The sequence below is a fragment of the Vigna angularis genome, chromosome 7 (assembly GCF_016808095.1).
Source record: "Vigna angularis cultivar LongXiaoDou No.4 chromosome 7, ASM1680809v1, whole genome shotgun sequence".
NCBI lineage: Eukaryota > Viridiplantae > Streptophyta > Magnoliopsida > Fabales > Fabaceae > Vigna > Vigna angularis.
This window is the reverse complement of record NC_068976.1, coordinates 22,694,085-22,711,609: the sequence shown is the minus strand read 5'-3', so window position 1 is coordinate 22,711,609 and position 17,525 is coordinate 22,694,085. Positions and strand designations below refer to the sequence as shown.

Here is a 17,525-nt window from a genome sequence, read left to right as displayed (position 1 = left end):
TTAGTGTAAGACTGATCTGAATTATTATTAAATATTAATATTCTATTACATAGTTTTAGACTGTATTTTTGGGATGTTACAATTATCTTTTTTAGTTGATCTTTTTTTTAAATTTAACCATTTAAACTAAAATAATTATTTACATTTAAATTAATAATTTTATTATAAAAAGTCAATACACATACATATATAATATATATTTATTTATTTTAGGTTATTCAATAAACTAAAATACTTAACTAATTCAAATAGAAGGTGACGAGGATGAAAATAAGTATTTGGACTAGAGGATGAGACGGATAACTATATATCAATATATTAATTTAAAATACTAGTTAAGGACTAAACAGATAATCACTCAAATCAGTTCATTGTTCTGTATTCAAAATAGCTAAGATGTAATAAGTGAATTAACAAAGTTGATGATTATTATGTGCTTGTGAAAACAACTAATTTAGTTCCGTGTTTGGTTTTTGTCTTGGGAAAAAAAAAATCCTTCAAACCTATGACTGTTCACCTTTTTACTTGTTGGTCATTTTCCATTTGAGATATGTTTGCACAATGTCAAGTCCGCAGAGTTCCTTCACCACAGGCATCGTTGCAGGGACTCCCAACTGAAATGCTGAATCTGCTCCATCTTGGTTGCTCCATGAAAGAAGCTGTTTCCTTGCTTCTTTCACTGCTGCTCTTGTGGCACAGTGAATTGAAGCTGCTAGAACTAATGGTGGCTCCCCAGATGCTGCACCAACATATTTCATTTTTTAACACTCAAGCTTTCTCAATTTTATATACAGTCTAAAATAAAACATGGGCTGCAATATCAATCTCTATTCTTTTTTTTTTCTGCAGACTATATGCAGATGAAATTGAACTCAGTATTACTTCAATCCTCATGCTTGAGACCAAACTGTTTACTTTTAAAATATCTGCTATAGACGTGTTACATGAATCTGTAAGTTTGCACTACAAATTATATGGTTAACACATTTTCTGTCTTCATTCCTAGATTTTGGAATGTAGCTGCTAGAATAATGAATCAATGACAGAATATCAGAAAACTTTCCTTTTCATGCAGGAATGACGTGAATTCATGAGGAACAATAAATAAGACCAATGCAAGAACAGTTTTTTCTTTTTTTTCTGTCATACCTTTGGAAGAGAGAACACGATGCTGGTGGTGGCCACTGTTGAGGACTTGAACATTAAACTGCATAGGTATTGTGTCCACAGTAGGAATTTTGTAGTTCCAAGTGCCGTCTTGCAACACCAAACCATCTAGATTTGTTTCGTACTCTTCAAGCATGAAAAATCCTAAGCCCTGGACAAAAGCTCCTTCGATCTGCAGGGAAAAAGTGTTTGCTAAGAAGGATAGACATTCTTAGTTAAATAACTGTAACTTGTAAGAGACCACAAAAATTTTATAGACCTCCATCTAATAACTCAGGTTTTCGGTTGAGTTGGTTCTTGGCAAGATATTTTTAGCATAAGGAACTGAATCGTCTTTGGTACAAGGCTCCTCAACCTCTTGCATTGGTTGTTAACAAAATATCAAACTTAGAGCCTATTTTGCAAAGTGAACAGGAGTTGATTCTAGTTTTCCCCTTTTAGAATATTGAATTTAATTTAAAGTTAAACATATTTTTACTCTCTAAAATTTAATGTCTTATAAATTTTGATTTAATTTGATTTCAAAACTTTAAAAATAAATAAATATAATTTTTTTAACCTAATTACTTTAAGTTCTTTCGACTTGTCAAATCTCACTTCAAGCTGACATATACAAATTCAAATGTCAAAAATAAACTAAGTGTTATTTAATTAGGAGAATTATATTTATTCATTTTTAAAATTTGGTATCAAAATTTGAGATACGAACGAATTTTAATTGTACATTTAAGTTTAAAGTTTAAGAAGTAGAAACATATTTAATCCTTCAATTTATAACATAGGTAATTGTTTGCCCATTCTTTCTCCTTTTTCCACTGCCAGAGAGCCTTGTGGGAGGCTGTGTTAATAAAAACCTTTTTAGGGTCCAATTCTTGTTTATTCCTTGGTTAGGGCTGAGCATGCATAACAAGTATGTAGTCAACTTACCTGTCCTAAATCCACAGCAGGGTTTAGACTCTGTCCACAATCATAAATAATATCTGTTTGCAAAAATCTGGTTTCTCCATTCAGAAGATCTATTTCCACCTGACAAAAAAATTCCATTACTAAACATGGCACTCAGTAACTTGGTTTGTGTCTAAATATGACACAAATACTTAACATTCTAGAAAAGTAGTAACTACCAGTGGACTCAAGAAAATACCATTTAGATATGAGATATGCATAGGAAAAAAGACAACTTACCTCACTTACTGCAGCACCGTAATTAAGGTAACCGTCATTACCGGGTGTGTACAATGAAGAGGCTGATAAGTTCACAGCTCGCATGTATGCCTGTAAGTTAACAAATTGTCATTAGCGAAATTCAATCATGAGTAGTCTCCACATATGGATCATAAATAGAGAAAACTGTTAAAATGCCACTTGCTTCATGTTACAACATGATTATGAAGAGAACTGGTTTTATCTTCCGAGAACTTCCTCCCACATTCATGAAGATAACTGAGAAAAATCTATGAATGTTCAAAAATGAGATCTTATACTTTATTTATTGTAGCTACCTGAAGAATAAGGGTCTCCCAGTTGATAGAGCCCATTTCCTCCTGCAGTTTTTCTTTGAGAGGCTTTAGCCTCTCCACCAAGATGTTGCAGCTAAGCCTAACTGCTTCGCAACTTGCCTCTGATGTAGTGCTCCCAGCAGTGAAGCCTCCTTGAATCATGCTCACAGTATCAGATTGTACAACTCGTACTTTATCAAAAATCCCTTCAGTTCCTTCACATTGAACTGCACTGAGGCCATATGCAGCCATCTGTTTCACCTTTGTCCAAAGACCTTGACCTATTTCAATTCCTCCAACTTCAACAACCACAGACCCATCTGAAAAAATACTTACTTTTCCAGGGGTTGGTCTCAGAGTCACTTGAATCACAACCGGCACTCGAGAAATTCCCCTTTTCTTCCAACTGTTAATCCTGTTAAACTCTTTCACCATTTTAGTTCTCTGCTCATAGTTTGAAGAAACCGCTATCTTACTCCATATTGAAGGCAAGGTATACTCATAAGGTTCACCACTAGAGTTCTCATAGAAAAACTGAAGGCTTTTGTGCGTATGAAGATTAATGCTTCTGACAGAATCTACACCCATTGAAAGTGTAGCTGCAACATTTTCTAAAATAGCTTCAGCAATAAATGATCCCTGCACCTCCCCAGGACCCCTCATAGCAGATCTACTGGGATGATTTGTTCTGCAAACCTTTATATCAAAAGCTAGTGCACCCCAGTTGTACTTTTTAAGTGCAAAAACTAAATTATGTGGATAAATTGCACTTACATCCACATAGATTCCAGCATTGATCAAAATCTGAAGTTCCAGTGCAGTAATCTTACCATCATTCCTAAATCCAACACTGTATGTTATCTTCATAGGATGCCTTCCTCCAGCCATTATCATATCTGTCTTTCGACTTAGATACATCCTAACTGGACGCTGTAATTTATGTGCTGCCAGTGCACATGATGTGGCAATCTGCAAGATCAAACTATTAGTATTATAAACACACATGCATGCATACACGTATAATTTTCATATTTAACTTCTCTGTTGGTGAATCTTTTCTGCAATCGTGTGGACAGGACAGGGTAGATAAAGCAGATAATATTTTGAAGCAACAAGGAAATAGATTCACAGAACTACAAAAACATTTTATTCTAATTGTTAACAATTATATCATACAACATATAATGGATATAGCCAAATTGAAAGAAGCATCTAATTTGGATCTTTTAAAAGATGATGTGACATAGGAGGAAACATTTTGTACTGTTTCAGAAATTTCAACAAGAGCACATACTAATATGTCTAAGCAAAATTGTTAGTAACTTCTCTAAACGACGGAAATTTGAAGCTTCATCTCTACACTCAACAATATTTATTGGTAAATTATAATGAAAAAGAAGTTAGAGAGATGTAGTAATGAATAATATTTTCAGAACATTAAAACATAACTAAATACTTACAGGTATGGATTTCAAGGCCTTTCCGCCAAAACCACCCCCAACCCTTCTTGTAATTACACGAACATTATTTTCAGGAATTCCTAGGCATCTTGCTATAGTAGAATGAACAGACTCAGGGCATTGACTTGAGGAGTAAACTGTAATGCAATTGTCTTCATCTGGAACAGCAAGTGCAGTTTGTGTCTCCATATAGAAATAGTATTGAGAACCAAGTTTCATCTGAATTTCACATCAAATTAGATGGATAACAATGAATGTTTTCTCAGCATAACCATTTAAACATTAAATATTCAGGAGCAAGCTTAAACATTGTATGGAAAGCAGGGCGCACAAAGTTGTGAAATGAGAGAATAAGGGAAACAAATAAAAGCAATAAACATATAGCAGTGTACCTCAGCAGAAAGAATCTTGTGCTCTGCTTCAGCCATTCCTTTTGATATATCACCAACATGTTCTGGATCGAGAAATGGAGGAACTTCAAAAAAGCTAGATCTTTCAACAGCATCTTCAACTGATAGAATAGGAGGCTCAAGATTTTCAGTATCATAATCAACAACAGCCGAGTTTGCAGCCATATCTGCAACTTTCTGAGTATCTGCAACCTAAAGAAGCCATTTAGTTACTGAGATGGTAGTATTATCATATCAATCTCCAAAGAATTGAAAAATAAGCTTATACATTGTGGATCACAACGAGGGATTAAAAACTCACCACAAATGCAAGGCGATCGCCAACACATCTAGCTTTTTCTTCTGCAAATAGAGGTTCGGTCCCAAATATGGTCTTGGATCCAATGTTTTCCCCACCATTGGGAATGTCTTTACTTGAAATGATATCCCTTACTCCATCCAGTTGCAACTCAGGCGTGAGTTTTATACTCCTTACCCTTGCTAAAGGTTTAGCACTATAAATGTATGCTCCATGTAAGCAATTTGATGGTGATGGAATGTCATCCACAAACACAGCCTCACCTATATTTGATTATTTACAAATATGTAATTGCTACTGAACATAAATTAATTTAAACAATTAAACATGAGAAGTCATAATTCACAGGCATCAAAACAGGAGAAAATAAGACACAAAAACTAATCTGTGACCATGAAAGTGAAATTTTGAGCATAGTTAGAAGGAAACCAGAAACTTCAGGATGCAAAATATGGAGGCAGAATTCGTCAGAACAAAAATCATTTGGAACAAGTTTTTATGACCTGGAAATTGGACCCTTTAACATAGTTATCTCGACAATATTTACAAGGTACACAGAGACTATAAGATGCAAAATATCGATACACAGTTCATCAGAACCAAGAGCATGGAAAACAGTTATATGTTTAACTTAGTGATTTTCAGAGTCTCATTCATTTACAGGATCCAGAGAGGCTCAGAACCATGATAAGTAGAGAGGCTTTTTCTGAGACCATAAAATTTTACCACAATCTTGCAATCTTATAATAGCACTAAGGCTCACTTTCTAGGAAATGGAATTTAATACAAAAAGGTACCAACTTCGTATGAAAATATTTTAGTTTACTGCTCTGAAACGTTGATAGAAATGCAAAGAAAAGACGGCAGTCAGTGAATCAACTTAAGACTTAATGATAAAAAACACACCTGAAGCTTGTTGTGCAGCTCCTGATTTCACGAATGGCTCACCAACAGGATGATACTCACGGCCTGCTTCAAGGACTTGCTTTCCAGATATTAGTAAAGTTGAAACTTTGTCATGAGGTGCCTTCTTTTGACTGACTTTTAATTCAAAATCATCAGCAAAAGGATGATTATCACTTCCATTCAAATAACCATTGCTTATTCTTTCAGGACTGTCAATAAGAGGGTTAAAGAACTGAAAAATAAAACCAGCAGCCAAACTTGAACGATAAGCTGTTAATACGTTATCATCTTGAGATACAATAGTGGCTGTAATCAAGTTGACAGCATCGTACAGAACGCTAGCACTTAAAAGTTTTCCAGCAAAAAGTTCTTCAACTTTTTTGGCTCTGATTGCATGTTTACTCCCATAAACACCAAAAGACAACCTACAAGTATATATCAGAGTTCCACCAGAATCCTTGCATGGAGACACCTTAACCATGAAAGAAGCATTTAAGTAGGGAAGGGCATTTCCAAGCGGCCTTGGAGAAGCTCGGTATGTCTCAAAGAGGAATCTACTTCTTGGTTCTGAGGATTCACTTTGATTGAGTTCCAAACTAGGAATTTTAATGCTTAAAAGCACACTTTCCAGACCTAACGCTGGTCTTTCCAGAAATTCTTCCAGTGTCAGCCACTCAAATTGTGTGCCAGTCATAATGTGAACCATTGCATCAACAGCAAGAAGTATGACAGCAATATCGGAAGGAAAATTATTCCTTTGTGCCATGATTAAATTGCCACCAACACTGGCTGTGTTCCTAATAAATCCTGAGGCAACTTTGCTCATATGATCAGCAATCTTTTCAAGTATCATTACATAATCTGAGAGAAAGTCACCTCTGATATCTTCCCTCAGTACTTCAATAGCTTTAGATATTGTCACTGCTGCTCCAATTTCAATCCCTGTTCGGACCTTTCTGATCTTTGAAAGCTCAGAAATTCCCCTTAGATCAATGTACTTATCATAGTCTTCTTTATCTTTGTAATATCCCATACCTGTATTACTAACTACAATTTTTATCCGTGTTCCATTGGAATTGTTTGATTTTAATAAACTCTGAAGCTCTGTTAGACTAATAGGTCGGTGCCAACTGTGCTTCTCAGAAGCCAAGAACACATCTTGCTTGATTTCCTTCAAAAACGTAGGAAATGTACTACTCAGTTGATTACGATCATAACGAGGCAACCTACTAACCTTTAAGTCCCTGTTCTCTCCCTTTTTCCAAAACGAGTTAAACCCCAAATCCTCCATATCAACATCAGCTGCAAAGCTTTTGCAGACATCAGCAATTGGTCTGTACCCAGTGCAGCGACAAAGATTCCCTGCAATAGCCTTCTCAGCCTCACTAACAGTTACTTTTGAGAACCCATCTGGTGGCTCTGCACGATCGGTCTTTTCAGCATTGACAAGAGTTCCCAAGAGGGAAACACACATTCCAGGAGTACAAAAGCCACATTGAGTGGCATGGAATCCTGCAAATCTTTCATGAATTGGGTGGAATCCTTCTTTAGAATTTCCAATTCCTTCACTGGTTGTTATTGAACAACCATGTATGCTGCAAAGTAGGGTGAGACAAGAGCTTGCTGTAAAATCCTCAACTTGTTCAAGCACAGGATCGTATCTTGAGAGTAAAACTACACAAGCACCACATCCCCCTGAAACCAACCATTTCAAAACATCAAGTACCAAGTTGAAAAGACCACAGAGCACTGCTAAAAGCCACTCTAATTCATAAACAAACAGAGTAGATGAAACTACTCAGACAACTCTTGTTATATTATTCTTTGTATATATATTTCAAGCATAATAAAAACTCAAGTATACAATTTTATATAATTTGAAATCTGGTATTTGACACTTTAATCTATATATTGACAAGTCTTCTATTGTTTCTTCATCTTAAAGTGGCGGTAATTAAAAGCAGAAAGGAAAAACAAACAAGCCCAAAAACTGAAACAGCAAGCATCCTACAAGGGCATAACAACTTTCAACTAAACTATTGAAAAACAAAAGAAGAAAGATTGCTGAACACAGAACCATATATGTATATATATATATATAGATACATAGATAGATACATAGATAGATACAGATACCTTCACCACAACCGAGTTTGACACTCTTAAAACGAGTGCGAGTGCGCAAGAACTGGAGCAAGGTAGTTGATGGGTCCACGTGGGAGAGCTCAAACCTCTCACCATTAACACCAAAAATCAAACTTGTTGGAGTATTCGGCAGTTCCATAATTCAGCAACTGTTATTTCTGTTAGTTTTCAGCAAGACATGAAAACTTTAAACTCTTATGATGTGTGTGTCAGTAACCGTACATCTTTCTTCACACGGACAGTGTAAAATTCGAAAATGTTGGAGAACAATCAGTATTTTTGACCTTCCTAGTATTCCTGTCATTTCTTCACTCAATGAAAACACTGCACTGTCGTGGATACACATGCTACCGTATCTTGCACACTGGTCCTGGTCCCACATCGATTATTAAAGCAAAACTAATCAACCCATTCGGATATCCCAAAATAAAATATACCACGATTATTCTTCATGATTCTTTTTTATAGAATATTTATAAAAATATAAAACAGTTATAAAAATATTAGTTTGTGTACCAGCAATGACCGGGTGACGTATGAAGGACGCCCATGAGGAGACGGGCGCCGCCCAAAGGACGCCCATGTCCGTATGAAGGACGCCCATGAGGAGACGGGCGCCGCCCAAAGGACGCCCATGTCACACCCGCCACAGACGAATGTTAGACCGACCTAGTCACGGACGCCGCCCAAAGGACGCCCATGTCGCACGCCACATACGAATGTTAGACCGACCTAGTCACGGGCGCCACCCAAAGGACGCCCATGTCGCACCCGCCACATACGAATGTTAGACCGACCTAGGCTTGGCCGCCCAACTAGGTACGGATTGAACCTAGCCCGTACAAACTCTCCTACACCATCAAATGTTCGGCGTCGCGCATACGGACACCCCCCAGAGGTCGTCCGACCATCTCGGTGCCTATGCCGACCATTCTACAGGACGACGTCGAGAGAAGAACGTCCGACCAACGAACCGCCGGGCGACTGTATAGAAGTTCGTCCGCCCAACGAAGCGACTGTCGATCGCGTTGAGGATCGTCCGCCCAACGTAGTGACCGGTTCGTCCATAGGAAGGACGAACGCCCGTTTCATTCGGGCGAACGCCCGTGTCACACTGATCGACCAAATCACTAATCACTGTAGTTCAAGTAAGTTGACCTGGTTTAGAGGTAAGCGGAAATTAGGGGCTATTGGGCCGTGATTAACTTTTCACTAATCCCAAGCCCATAACAAAAACTATAAATACAGGTTCACGGTGAGTAGTGAGGGAGGTTAGATTGCATGCACATTTATTGCTATCCCTTGATGAAAGCCATTGCTCTGAAACTGACTTTGGCATCGGAGAATCTTTTGTAGGTCTCCACCCCTCCGGAACAAGAGGAAAGTTAAAGCTTAAAGACGAAGATCCACCGCTGAGACAAGACCGAAGGAGAGCGGGAGAGTTGAGAACCGCACAGCCCCACACATCCGAAACAGTTTGTTTTTCTTATTAAGATCAATAGGATTGAGTTAAAATTACTCCTACTTTTTTACACTGACTTTTCTTATATTATTTTCTACGTAATAAAAGATATTTATTTTATTATTCTTAATTACAGATACCTACTCTATTGAAATAACATTGTTTTAGAGAATTATGTAAGTAATTAATGTAATTAAATAATTGAGTCATTGGTAGAACAACTGTAGTAGGAATTGTAGTTACTGTCAAAGGAATAATGGCCGAACATATTACTAAACAATTTATATAGGAATTTGGAATAACAAAGTAATCGAATTTAATTTAATTTTTATAACTAGACACGTATGCTGGATCTGATAATAAAATATAAAATAAAAAATTCATGTTAAATTATATCAATAATTTACATTGGTTCATGTAATTTAAAGTATAATTTTAATGTAAGGATTCTAATGTGATGATTATTAGAATATTAAAGTATTAAAGTTATTGGGATTATTTTAGAGTTATTAAAATTAATCCCTCTCTTCTCACTCTAAAAGGGCATTTTGGTATTTTATTAAAGTTAATTAAAATATCATAAAAGAGGAAAAAGTTTTAATTCTGTTGTGACACATTAAGTTTCTGAAGAGATATAGAGAACGTAAAGTTCTCAGGAAAGAAGAGAAACTGACAGAGAAAACTATCCTACAACTTCTATATCATCAAGAAGGCATTAAGGAGGAGTAAGAGGAGAGAGAACATTTGACAGAAAGAGACAGGAAGAAGTACACAATGGACCCAGGTTAGTTCTTCTTTACTGTGTATGAGAAAATAGTGAGTATCATGAAAATTCAAGATCCTGTGTGTTGTTTTCATTTAATTAAAAATTAAAGAAAAGCTTACAAGTGGTATCAGAGCACGGTTCTGAATTTTATGATTCTCCTTGAATGGTAATATTCCCAAATTTTAAAACCCTAATTTTTTGAATTATAAAATTTAGGGATTTTATAGTTGTTGGCATGAAAGAATTAAATTCGTTGTACTATGTGAATCTCGGAAGCCATACGGTTTTTTTTTTGTTTTAATTGGTCTATTGATGAAAGAAAATTAAATTCCTTGGAACGTGAATTTTACCCTAGAAGCCGAAAGTTTAAAAGCAATTTTATTGTTGCATGATTGTTACAATTCACTGTATCGTGAATTTTGAAGCCGCACGTTTTAATTTTGATTATCACGTTAAAATAACCCTACTGTTGCAATATGCCAAAGTTAATTCTGCATGATAGAAAAGTCAATTTCCTTGCGAATTCTGAATGATAGAAACAATTCACATGAATTTGCAATTTTGTTTACTTTTTATTCATTATTGAATTAAAGCAACTTAATTTTAAAGCAAAAAGTTTGTCTGGTTCCGCAGTAAAGCAATTTACTTTTGCAATTTATATTATTATTATATTGTAAACATAGTCATTGTTATGCATTGAATGCAAATTAATTGTGAATTAAAAGTTTAAAGTTTCAAATACTTTTAATTTGAAAAGTACATTTACTGACATGCATGATATAATTTTGTTTTATGAATTATATGTTTTGGAAGAAGGAAATTCAATTATGTTGAATTTCGGAGAGTAATTAGTCATTGATGTAAGGATGTTATGGATTACCCAAAGGTGAACCATGGTTTATAATTGATGACATTAAAGTGAAACATTTCATGTACTTAGTATATGTTTGTATATCCAAAGATAGCATACATATAGTTTTAAGTATGAGTGATTGTTTATTAAAGTATATATATGGAATTTGTCAGTTTAAGTATCACCCAAAGGTGAACTTAAATGAATGACTTTATTGACTACCTATCAGTTTAAGTGTCACCCAAAGGTGAACTTGAATGTATGACTAGTGTAGTAATTTGTTTGAATCCATTAATTTTATCAAAGCATTAATGTATGAGCTTCTGTATTATTTCCAGCTTACATGAATTTAGCAGGTTTGAGCAACAATGTCGTCAAGTTTAATGGGCTCAATTATGTCGATTGGTCAGAACAAATCCAGTTCCAACTGGGTGTTCTAGGCCTGGATATGGCTATTATGATGGATGAAATGCCCGCAGCCATTACAGAGACCAGTACAAGTGATGAAAAGTCTCTTTATGAGGCTTGGCATAGGTCTAACAGGTTGTCATTAAACTTGATGCGCATGTCTATGGCAGAGAACGTAAAGCCTTCCATGCCCAAAATGGAAAACGCAAAGGAATTCATGAAAATGATCAAGGAGTATTCACAATCAGACATAACTGACAAGTCTATTGTGGGAACTCTTATGAGTGAGCTGACTACCAAAAAGTTTGACTGGTCACAGCCCATACATGAACATGTAACTGGAATGGCAAATATAGCAGCAAGATTGAAGTCAATGGGAATGGAGGTGAATGAGTCTTTTCTAGTACAGTTCATCATGAACTCTCTTCCTCCTGAATTTGGCCAGTTCCAAGTGAATTATAACACTATTAAGGATAAGTGGAACTTCCAAGAAATCAAAGCCATGTTGGTTCAAGAGGAAGGGAGATTAAAGAAAATGAGAGATCATTCTATCCATCTCACAACTCATGAGGGTGCTAGCTTCAGTAAAGGTAAATCAGGAAAGAAGAACAAGAAGGACAAAGCCCCAATGAAAGTGAATAAGGGTGGTATCCAGAAGGACCAGAAATGTTTCTTTTGCAAGAAAGTAGGTCACTTCAAGAAAGATTGTCCGAAAAGAAAATCTTGGTTCGAAAAGAAAGGTACTTTTTATGTTTCTGTAAGTTTTGAAGAAAATATAGTTGAAGTGCCTAATAATACCTGGTGGTTGGATTCTGGAGCTACTACTCATGTTTCTAATATTATGCAGGGATTCCTTTCAATCCAGCCCATAAAAGGAACTGAAAAGTATTTATATATGGGGAACAGAATGAAGGCACGAATAGAAGGAATTGGGACTTATAGATTGATTCTAGACACTGGCTATTGTCTGGATCTTGAAAAGTGTCTCTATGTTCCTGGTTGTGCTAGGAATTTGATTTCTGTTGCAAAGTTGGATTGTTTAGGTTTTAACTTTAGGATTGAAAATGGTATTTTTCATTTGTATAAACTTTCGTACTATTATGGTTCTGGTACATTATTGGATGGTTTATACCGTTTAAATCTTGATGTTAATTTTTCTGAATCCCTGTTTAATGTTGAACATGTTGTTGATAGAAATTCTAGTGCAGGAAAGGAATGTTCTGCTTTCTTATGGCATAAAAGATTGGGTCACATATCCAAAGAAAGGATGTTGAGGTTAGTAAAAAATGAAATTTTACCTCAATTGGATTTTGATGACTGGGATGTATGTATTGATTGTATTAAGGGTAAACAAACAAAACACATATCAAAGAATCCCGCCACAAGAAGCAGTCAACTTCTTGAGTTAATACACACTGATATTTGTGGTCCTTTTGACATTAAATCTTGGAGTGGTGAAAAATATTTTATCTCCTTTATTGATGATTTCTCACGTTATTGTTATATATATCTATTGCATGAAAAATCTCAATCAGTGAATGCCCTTGAGGTGTTCATAAATGAGGTGGAAAGACAATTAGATAGAAAAGTAAAAGTGGTGAGATCTGATAGAGGTGGTGAATATTATGGTAAAACTGATGAGAGTGGACAATGTCCAGGTCCATTTGCAAAGTTTCTTGAAAGTCGGGGTATATGTGCACAGTATACAATGCCCGATACACCACAACAAAATGGTGTAGCAGAAAGGCGGAATCGTACTCTTATGGATATGGTTAGGAGTATGTTAAGTCATAGTAATATCCCTTTATCTTTGTGGATGTATTCATTAAAGACTGCTGTATATCTGGTTAACAGGGTTCCTAGCAAAGCAGTTTCTAAAACTCCTTATGAACTATGGACCGGAAGGAAACCCAGTTTAAGACATCTTCATGTTTGGGGTTGTCCAGCAGAAGTAAGGTTATACAATCCACATGAAAAGAAACTTGATGCAAGAACCATTAGTGGTTACTTTATCGGTTATCCTGAAAAGTCAAAGGGATATAGATTTTATTGCCCTAACCATAGTACAAGAATAGTTGAGTCTGGAAATGCTCGGTTCATTGAAAATGGTCAATTTAGTGGGAGTGAGGAATCACGAATAGTGGACATTCAAGAGCATACTGATAGTGTTTCTTCTGAAGTTGTTATCCCTCTTGTTGTATCACAGTCACACAACAAGCAGAGACAACAAATTAATGTTCCAATCCCACAAAATGAACATATAAATGTTGAGCCAGTTGACAATGAGCAAGTCATAAATGAGCAATTGATAGAGGAACCACAAGAAGCAACATTAAGAAGGTCTGTAAGGGAGAAAAGACATGCTATTTCGAATGATTATGTGGTTTACTCTGTTGAACATGAATGTGACTTAAGCATTGATGAGGATCCAATCTCTTTCAGACAAGCCATGGAAAGTAATAATTCAGAGAATTGGTTGAATGCTATGAAAGAAGAGTTGAAATCAATGGATGACAATAAAGTATGGGATCTAGTTGAATTGCCTAAGGGTTCAAAAAGAGTCGGTTGTAAATGGGTCTTTAAGACTAAACATGACTCAAAAGGCAATATTGAAAGGTATAAAGCTAGATTAGTCGCCAAAGGTTTCACTCAAAAGGAAGGCATTGACTACAAAGAGACCTTCTCTCCTGTTTCTAAGAAGGACTCTTTGAGAATTGTTTTGGCTTTGGTGGCTCATTATGATTTAGAGCTTCACCAAATGGATGTAAAGACCGCTTTTCTGAATGGTGACTTAGAAGAGGAAGTTTATATGGACCAACCAGAAGGTTTCACCATAACAGGAAAAGAAAATCTAGTGTGTAAATTAAAGAAATCAATATATGGACTAAAACAAGCTTCCCGTCAATGGTATCTAAAATTTAATGATATCATAACTTCATATGGTTTTGTAGAGAACACCGTTGACCGGTGTATATATATGAAGATCAGTGGGAGTAAGTTTGTAATATTGGTTCTATATGTTGATGACATTCTTCTTGCTACTAATGATATTGGTATGTTACATGATGTAAAGAAGTTTCTCTCTAACAACTTTGAAATGAAAGATATGAATGAGGCATCTTATGTGATAGGAATAGAAATATTTCGTGATAGATCACAAGGATTGTTAGGTTTGTCTCAAAAAGGCTATATTAATAAAGTGTTAGAGAGATTCAGAATGGAAAAATGTTCTCCTGGAATAGTTCCAATTCAGAAAGGAGACAAGTTTAGTCAAATGCAATGTCCCAAGAATGATTTGGAACGAAAGGCCATGGAGTCTATTCCTTATGCGTCAGTGGTTGGGAGTTTGATGTATGCTCAAACTTGTACTCGGCCAGATATCAGTTTTGCTGTTGGAATGTTAGGCCGATATCAAAGTAATCCCGGAATGGATCACTGGAAAGCTGCAAAGAAAGTTCTTAGGTACTTACAAGGTACCAAAGAATACATGCTCACTTATAGAAAGTCAGATCATCTCGAAGTGATTGGCTATTCGGATTCAGACTATGCTGGATGTGTGGATTCAAGAAAATCCACATTTGGGTATGTCTATCTTTTGGCTGGAGGAGCAATTTCTTGGAAAAGTGCAAAACAATCAGTCATTGCTACTTCCACCATGGAGGCTGAATTCGTGGCATGCTTTGAGGCCACAGTTCATGCTTTGTGGTTGCGGAACTTTGTATCGAGGCTTGGTATTATTGACAGTATAGCTAGGCCGATAAAGATTTATTGTGATAATTCCGCAGCCGTCTTCTTCTCTAAAAATGATAAGTACTCAAAGGGTGCTAAACACATGGATTTGAAGTACTTGTCAGTCAAAGAAGAAGTGCAGAAACATAGAGTGTTGATTGAGCATATTGGTACGGATTTGATGATAGCAGATCCGTTAACTAAAGGACTACCGCCCAAAACTTTTATTGGCCATGTTGAAAGTATGGGCATTATGGATAAGTCAACATTAACATTATGATGTTATCTATCTTTATGGATATGTATAGCTATATGCTTGTATTGTTATGACACTTGTGAATTCAATTAAAGTTATGTTTCTCTTTATTCTATTGTTATCCACATTAAATTATATACATGTATTATTGATTGTGGTGACATGATAGGTCTCCTTTAGAGACATGAAAGTTATAAGATTGATTAAAGTTATGTTGAGTTGTTTTGATTATGTGATACATGGAAGGAATCTTGTCGATCATGACTTTTGCCCGCCATGATCCGATTATTTCAATTCATATAAGGATGATGACTTGATAATTATAATGAATGGTGCGCACTTAAAGTTTATTTTAGATCTTCAAGTCATCACATGAACCAAGTGGGAGAATGTTAAATTATATCAATAATTTACATTGGTTCATGTAATTTAAAGTATAATTTTAATGTAAGGATTCTAATGTGATGATTATTAGAATATTAAAGTTATTGGGATTATTTTAGAGTTATTAAAATTAATCCCTCTCTTCTCACTCTAAAAGGGCATTTTGGTATTTTATTAAAGTTAATTAAAATATCATAAAAGAGGAAAAAGTTTTAATTCTGTTGTGACACATTAAGTTTCTGAAGAGATATAGAGAACGTAAAGTTCTCAGGAAAGAAGAGAAACTGACAGAGAAAACTATCCTACAACTTCTATATCATCAAGAAGGCATTAAGGAGGAGTAAGAGGAGAGAGAACATTTGACAGAAAGAGACAGAAAGAAGTACACAATGGACCCAGGTTAGTTCTTCTTTACTGTGTATGAGAAAATAGTGAGTATCATGAAAATTCAAGATCCTGTGTGTTGTTTTCATTTAATTAAAAATTAAAGAAAAGCTTACAATTCAACTCACGAAGATTAAGTATGAATTATTGTAAATCTCTTGAAGAAAAAAAAATAGAGAGAAACACGAGATAATAATATACGAGTAAATAAGATGAATTTGTCATAATTTATTATTAATGAAGAAGCAAATGTGAATCTACCCATGTTTCTCATTATTTAGGACAGGACTGGTATTTTCAATAAGTAAAAATTAGAAAATTAATCTAAAAATTGAAGTTCAATTATTTAAAAAAAAATTAATCTACAAATTTATAGTTTAAAAAATGAAAAATGGATCATCATCATTAGTATGAAAAAATATTTAAACGTTAAAGTGATACTGAAAAAAAATTGCTTACACCACAATTAAATTTTGGAATGAAAATCATATAATTGGAAAGGAAAATCATTTTACAATTAGTTATCACGAAACTAAGAGTTGAAGGTACAAGACGCCTAATATATAAAATATTTATAGTGAAACATCAAATTTTCCAATGACATTTTCATTAAAAATGAAAACACTTGTTTCTTTTTTCTCTAAAGAAATTATTTACATATAAAAAAACATTACTCCATCTTCTAGTTAGTAGAATACCTGTAATAGTGATGATATAAAATTATTATTTTACAGATTATATTATTTAATAGTAGAAGATGAAATATAAATATTATGTTATTTAAGTTAAAATGTTTATAAATAGAAAAAAATTATCTATTCAAATTTTATTATATAAAAACTATTATTCTTCTAAAATATATTTTATTTAATTTTTCTTTATATATTTCTAAAATAAGTGTTCATTATTTCCTAGATTTGAGTTCATCGTAGAGATTATATTGAAGAATAAAACATTTCTCTAGACAAAAGTTATTTTTTAGTAAGTTTTCCTTTATTTCTTTCTTTTTTCTTAAGTTGGTTTTATGGGAAGGGATGCCTAGGGTTAAGGCTTTGCATGTGAAGTTAATGGAGGTAAAAATGAATTCATGTTAGTCCAAAGATCAAGATGATATATTTAGATTATTGATAATAATATTTTATGTATAAATAACCATTTTATGATGAAAGTAAAGTTGGGAGTTTAAAGTTGATTAAATAAGTTATAAAAGTAATAGAAACTAATTATAATTTTGATATTACCTTAGAGCATACGATCAAGACTATGATATAACTTGATCGCAATATTGAGTTTTTGTGCAGAGATTGTTTTGGTTTGAGAAAATTAAAAGTATTTTGAATTTTGATGTGGATAGTATTAATGATAGTGACTTCTAAAATATTTGAGATAATACTTATA

The 17,525-nt window shown here is 34.6% G+C and overlaps 2 protein-coding genes across 2 annotated transcripts; one reads left to right on the top strand and one right to left on the bottom strand.

Annotated features, from left to right (window-relative positions):
• Window positions 1–300: 300 nt before the first annotated feature.
• Window positions 301–8,195, bottom strand: LOC108338112 (abscisic-aldehyde oxidase). The gene is made up of 10 exons (XM_017574822.2): window positions 7,877–8,195; window positions 5,741–7,435; window positions 4,838–5,097; window positions 4,519–4,728; window positions 4,127–4,345; window positions 2,670–3,635; window positions 2,353–2,442; window positions 2,095–2,193; window positions 1,150–1,339; window positions 301–739 (listed from the first exon to the last, which is right to left on the bottom strand). Exons 1-10 carry the CDS (start codon window positions 8,022–8,024, stop codon window positions 522–524), a joined length of 4,095 nt encoding a protein of 1,364 aa, XP_017430311.1. The 5' UTR covers window positions 8,025–8,195; the 3' UTR covers window positions 301–521.
• Window positions 8,196–11,309: 3,114 nt separating this feature from the next.
• Window positions 11,310–12,016, top strand: LOC128197861 (uncharacterized). Its single transcript, XM_052880692.1, has 2 exons — window positions 11,310–11,878; window positions 11,974–12,016. Exons 1-2 carry the CDS (start codon window positions 11,310–11,312, stop codon window positions 12,014–12,016), a joined length of 612 nt encoding a protein of 203 aa, XP_052736652.1.
• Window positions 12,017–17,525: the final 5,509 nt, after the last annotated feature.